General features: G+C 42.0%; 1 protein-coding gene across 1 annotated transcript; it reads left to right on the forward strand.

The window, feature by feature from the left end:
- Window positions 1-291: 291 nt before the first annotated feature.
- LOC127095861 (uncharacterized) lies at window positions 292-3924 on the forward strand. The gene is made up of 6 exons (XM_051034495.1): window positions 292-738; window positions 835-1031; window positions 1253-1842; window positions 3074-3397; window positions 3482-3571; window positions 3755-3924. Exons 1-6 carry the CDS (start codon window positions 292-294, stop codon window positions 3922-3924), a joined length of 1818 nt encoding a protein of 605 aa, XP_050890452.1.
- The last annotated feature ends 2520 nt before the right edge of the window (window positions 3925-6444 follow it).

Genomic DNA, 6444 nt, shown 5'->3' on the forward strand with positions numbered 1-6444 from the left:
TATAATTAGATAGCGGTTGCACCAGAAGATCAAGAGAAGACAGCTTTTACTTGCCCCTATGGTATTTTTGCTTACAGAAGAATGCCATTTGGGTTATGTAATGCTCCAGCCACATTTCAAAGATGCATGACTTCCATTTTTGCGGCCATGCTCGAAAAGCATATGGAGGTCTTCATGGATGACTTCTCGGTATTTGGTTTTTCTTTTGATAATTGTTTAACTAACCTTTCCCTTGTGTTAGAAAGATGCCAACAGACCAATCTGATTCTCAACTGGGAGAAGTGTCACTTCATGGTTCGAGAAGGCATAGTCTTGGGTCATAAAATCTCTCACAAAGGGATAGAAGTGGACCAAGCCAAGATCGAGGTAATAGAAAAGCTACCCCCTCCTGTGAACGAAAAAGGTATAAGAAGTTTCTACCGCAGGTTCATAAGAGATTTTTCCAAAATAGCTAAACCTTTAACTACCCTGTTGGTTAAGGACAAGGCTTTCATCTTTGGTAGAGAGTGTGTCGTTCTTTTTGAAACTATAAAAAATAAATTGGTGACGGCACCAATTGTCATTGCTCCAGATTGGTCTCTACCTTTTGAGATCATGTGCGATGCTAGTGACATTGCAGTGGGAGCAGTTCTTGGGCAACGTAGAGATAAACAGTTGCATGTCATATATTATGCTAGTCATGTTTTGAATGCTGCACAGATGAATTACGCGACTACCGAGAAGGAGTTGTTAGTTATGGTCTATGCCTTTGATAAATTCAGGTAATATCTGTTGGGTTCTAGAGTCATTGTTTATACTGACCATGCTGCTTTGAAGTATTTATTTGCTAAGCAGGACTCTAAGCCAAGACTGTTGAGATGGATCCTACTCCTCCAAGAGTTTGATATGGAAATTCGTGACAAAAGAGGGTGTGAAAATACTATGGCAGATCACCTCTCTCGGATGTCCCCCATAGAGGAGAATGAGGAAAAGCGTCCAATAAAGGATGAGTTTGCTGACGAACACATCCTTGCGGTTATTGGAATGCCATGGTTCGCAAACTACGCGAACTATTTAGTAGGCGGGTGATCCCTAGCGAATTTGACTCTAACCGAAAGAAAAGGTTTGTGCATGATTGCAAGTTTTACTTATGGGATGACCCATTCTTGTACAAGAAATGAGTAGACAGGTTGGTCAGAAGATGTGTTCCCGAAGAAGAACAGAGAGATGTCTTGAAAGCATGTCATGACTCTGACTATGGTGGACATTTTAGGGGTGATAGAACCGCTGCCCAAGTCCTCCAGTCAGGCTTATACTGGCCGAAACTTTTCAAAGACGCTCAGCAAGTAATCAAAGAGTGCGATAAGTGTCAAAGGACGGGAAACATCTCGAAAAGAAATCAGATGCCGCAAAACCCCATGTTGGAAGTTGAACTCTTCGATGTTTGGGGTATTGACTTTATGGGACCGTTTCCACCTTCATTTGGAAAGAATTACATTTTGGTGGCGGTGGATTATATATCTAAGTGGGTAGAAGCAGTTGCTCTACCAACAAATGATGCAAAAGTGGTAGTCAAGTTTCTGAAAGAAAACATATTTGTCAGGTTCGGAGTGCCAAGAGCTCTAATAAGTGATGAAGGAATTCACTTCTTAAATCACCTAATGGAGAAGCTACTCTTGAAGTATAATGTAAAACATCGGATAGTCACTCCGTACCACCCGCAAACAAGTGGTCAAGTTGAAGTGTCAAATAGGCAGCTGAAACAAATCTTGGAGAAGACGGTTAACGCTTCTCGCAAGGATTGGGCGAGTAAGCTTGATGATGCGCTTTGGGCATACCGAACTGCTTTCAAAACACCGATTGGTATGTCCCCTTATCAATTGGTATATCGTAAGGCATGTCACTTACCCTTAGAACTTGAACACAAAGCTTTGTGGGATTCAAAATTCCTTAACTTGGATCTTGTGAAAGCGGGAGAATCCTGAATCCTTCAACTCCATGAGTTAGAAGAATTTAGGAACCGGGCATATGAAAATGCCAAAATCTACAAAGATCAAACTAAGAAATGGCATGATGGAAGAATCCAAAGGAAGGAATTTTGGGACGGACAAATGGTACAACTGTTTAATTTAAGGATAAAGTTGTTCTCTGGAAAAATGAGATCGAAATGGTCGGGTCCGTTTATGGTACACAAGGTATATCCCTATGTAGAAATCGAAATAAAAAATCCTTCCAATGGGGACATTTTTAAAGTGAATGACCAAAGATTGAAGCCTTACAATGTGGAGCAAGAAGTGGGCCAAATTGATGTTGTTTATCTTGTTTGATAAGATGCACAACCGTCGAGCCAAACAACGTTAAACGAAGCACTATGTGGGAGGCAACCCACGCTTTTGTATCTAATTATTTTCGTTGTTTGGTTGTGTGTTATTTACTTGTAGGTGTGATCAATGTTTGCTAGAGGAGTTAAAGATCTCATGCCCAAAAAGTCTCTGGAAAATTTAGAAGCAGAAGCCTGGCGCAACTCAAGAAAGCATTGAAGGAAAATAAAAAATCAGGGGTCTGACACGGGTGCCCGTGTCAGCTGACACGGCCCGTGTCAGGAAGTACCAAGGAAGTGTCAGAAAGGGGGATTCCAGGGGCCTGACACGGGTGCCCGTGTCAGCCCCTGCGTGAAAAAGCTACTTTTTGTAAGAACACGGCCCGTGTCCTTGAGGTTTTGTGCGCTGACGCGGTCGCCCGTGTCAGCTGACACGGCCGTGTCAGCTAGCGCAGTGTGATTTTTTTCAAAAAAAATTACCGTTGGTGCATGGGTCCACCGCCGAATTTCCCCAAATAAATCCACTTTATCACCCATTCTCTCCTTATTAACCTCTTCTCCTTCCTATTCTCTTACCTCCATCTCTCTTTCTCTCAAACATACCTAAAAATCTCCATTTTTCTCACTTAAATCTCCCTACTTTCACCTCATATCTCCATCATATCTCTATCCGTCTTCACAAAAGTTCTACCATTTTCCATCCTCGACATTCCTACGGTAATAATTTTTCCTAATCTCTCTTTTCAATTTCTAGTTTCTTTTTGTTGTGTGCAGGTAAGAATATATCTCCCCGAGTAGACAAAAGAAAAAATGTGGTGGAATCATCCAGGCCACAACAAAGAGCGAGAAGAACCCCGAATGAGCACGACATTAGGTTCGAAAACTTGGAGCACCAAAAGAGGTATGTGGTTCATCTTAAAAGAAACTTAAGCCCCACCAGGTACATGTGTAATGACACTTTGCAGGAATTGGGATTGCAAGCTGAGGTTCACCGTAGGTTCCACACCTTAGGAATGTTGGAATTCATGCAGCTAGAAGGGCCAACTTTCGTGCGCATTACGCTTGAATTCCTGATTACCATTGAATTTAAGCTGAAAAGTAGGTAGAATGAAACGGAAAAAGAATACTACGGTACGTTGCAGTTTCGATTATTTAATACTAATATGGAATTATCTGTGGAAGAGTTAGGGAGTATCTTAAAACTCCCAGTAATAGGCCCTGGAACGGTGCTCGATACGTTTGTCCCGGCGGAATTTTGGACCGCTATAACAGGTAACACTAAATATGTTTCCAAAGGGGCAAAAGCATCGGGTATCCATAACCCATGTTTCAGGTACGCACAGAAGGCTTGGGCGTACACCATGGTTGGTCGCGGAGATAGCATCGGTGTCGCCACCCAAAGGGAGCTATTCTTTCTATACAGTATGGCATCATAAACTCCAATCAACTTAGCAGTATTTGTAGCTGACTACTGTGGGAGAGTTGGTCGCGCTACTTTAGGCGAAATTTCGGTTGGCGGCATGATCACACAGATTGCCGATCATTTGGGATTTGGTGCTGCGCTGGCTGACTCTCCACAGGTGCCGAGTAAAAATAAACTGGACATGGCCGTATTGATCCAATAAGGCATGATCGCGGTAAAACAAGATTATTATTCTCTTATTTTCCAAAAAGTCCATGTCCTTGCTTTACCTGCTTATGATTTCATCAGTATTACTAACAGAGCCAACTGACTTTATGACTGTCCCGACCTGGATGAGGGGGACGAAGATTTTCTTGACTCTTTGCCTGCAGATGAACATATGGAAGGTGCACCGAGCACTGAGGAGCCGTTTTACCAGCAACCGCAAGAACCGACTCAAGCTTCAGGTTCCTACTCCATGCCGCAAGACCAATGGGGTTGGATTCAGGATGAGATCGGTCACCTTTGCACGGAGCAATCTAGGTAAGGTGAGGAGCTCACCAGGTTTGGAGTCGAACAACATCGTCAAGGGACGGTTTTGGATGAGATGAACGCGATGATGCAACACATGATGTTGCATTATCCGTACCCGCCCCCACCTCCACAGTTAATATTGTGAGTACCCCTCTTATCTTGACATTAAACATTGCGGACAATGTTTGGTTCAAGTGTGGGGGGTTTTTTAATTGTTTGGTATTTATTTTTAGTTGTGTCTGTTGTGTTACTTTGTTTGTCGTTGTGTGGCTGTTTTATTTATTTAAGTTACAGATGAGAGTGGATTATGCTGGATAAATGATGGACTAGTGAACAGTGAGGGAAAGACGCAACCCCAGATTTTCTCCCGAGGCAACCTGGAAGGTGATACATCTGAGAAACAAAATGTTGGACGCAACTCGGAAACTCTAGACCGAAAGAGGGGAAGGTAAGCCCAAGCTGAAAAAGAAGTTGTTTGTCATAAAGAGTGGTTTGGAGCCTGGAAGCTTATCCAACATGGTGAGATTTCAACATAACCAAACACAAAAGAATGCATTCAGGTATGACTTTATCTCTCTAATTTTGCGTAAGTTCTACTGATACAGCACAATACAAAGACGCACACTGAGGCACGTTGTTTGTTTTCACCCTTTTAGCCTTTCTATCCATCCATAATGTTGTATTTATCTGTTGTTAACCCCGTTGATCCTGTACCCCCTTGTTTGTGTAAACCATCATGTTAGCCATAAGCCAAACACTTCCTACCCTCGCTCAGCATGACTGATGTAGTGTAAAATTTGTGCAAAAAGATAAGTTTGGGGTGGTAATCCTTAGAAGAAATTTTGGAAAAGGGGCAAGTGCAACAAAAAGAAAAGAAAAACTGGGTAGAAACATCCGCTTCTATCGAAATAAAAAAGAAAAGAAATGAAAAATAGAAATGAAGTATAAGCACTTGCCTAGGTCATAGGCTCATGCATTAATGTGATACTCAAAAGAAAAAAATCTGAGTGAAAAAGAGTCAAGATTGGACAACACCCCATAAAATAATTCGTGCACAAAGAAAAACAACAACATGAATGCCGAGTTCTAAAACCTTTTGTCATCCGTTTTCTTGTCTACTCCTCCACCGTACCTAAGCCCCGTTACAACCCAGAAGACCTCTTAAAGTGTGTGAATTGTGTTTGTGTAGTTAACGTAGAATCTATTCAAAAAGTAAGAGTTGATATTGCATACCTTGATATCATGAGTGCTAAACACCTTAACCCCGAGAGATTTAGTGAGTAGTGTGAAGAAGTTTGCAGGTAAAGGAACACTCTGAAATGATAAGGCAGTGGACAAGTTTGAATGGGTAAACTAGAAGCTTAATCGGGAAGGAGGAAGATAAGTTGCAAATAGCATCAGCTGTGTTGTGGAAAGAATAGAATCCATGGTTGACCTCCGCGTTGTCTCTTACATCACTTAAGGATAAGCAATGAGATAAGTTTGGGGTTGTGATCGGTCACCATTTACACTTAGTTTTCATCATCCATCCAGCATTGAATCTTCAAGAATCGGTAACATTTTGTTCTTTATTTTAGTTAATTTCTTAAGTTTATCGCATTTTATAAATTTCTGCTTGTTTTATGTTGCATTAGTAGTTCTTCTCTTTTTGTCGCATTTTATGCGTTTCTGTGTAGTACTGTTTGGTTTCCAAGTCCAACAACAAGTCCGAAAGGTGCGTACCGGAAGTATGGAAGTCAAGGACATCATGCAAAGAGAAAAATGACAAAAATAGGGGGCTGACACGGGTGCCCGTGTCAGTTGACACGACCCGTGTCAGCAGGTGTAGAAAAGAGTTGGTGGAATCTAGAATCCAGGGGGCTGACACGGGTGCCCGTGTTAGCTAACACGACCCGTGTCAGCAAGAATTGGAGCTTGGAAACTTACAGTGAGCCAACACGGGCAGCCGTGTCACCTGACACGGCCCGTGTTGGCCATTTCGCCTTGTTTGCTGATTTTTCGTGTATTAATCCCTTTGTACGTCTGGAGGGCAGTTTGGGTATTTCGCAATGTTTTTAGTTGATTGGAAGCTATTTAGTCTGGATTTTGGCATAGAGAAAAGCACTTTTTGATCGTAGAAGAAAATAGACAGAAAGGAGAAGCGAGCTTGCAAGGTGTTTAGAGGATAAGAGATCTTCATGATCGGAAGAGATTGAAGATCAACCTTCAT

The sequence above is a fragment of the Lathyrus oleraceus genome, chromosome 1, assembly GCF_024323335.1.
Source record: "Lathyrus oleraceus cultivar Zhongwan6 chromosome 1, CAAS_Psat_ZW6_1.0, whole genome shotgun sequence".
Classification (NCBI taxonomy): Eukaryota; Viridiplantae; Streptophyta; class Magnoliopsida; order Fabales; family Fabaceae; genus Lathyrus; species Lathyrus oleraceus.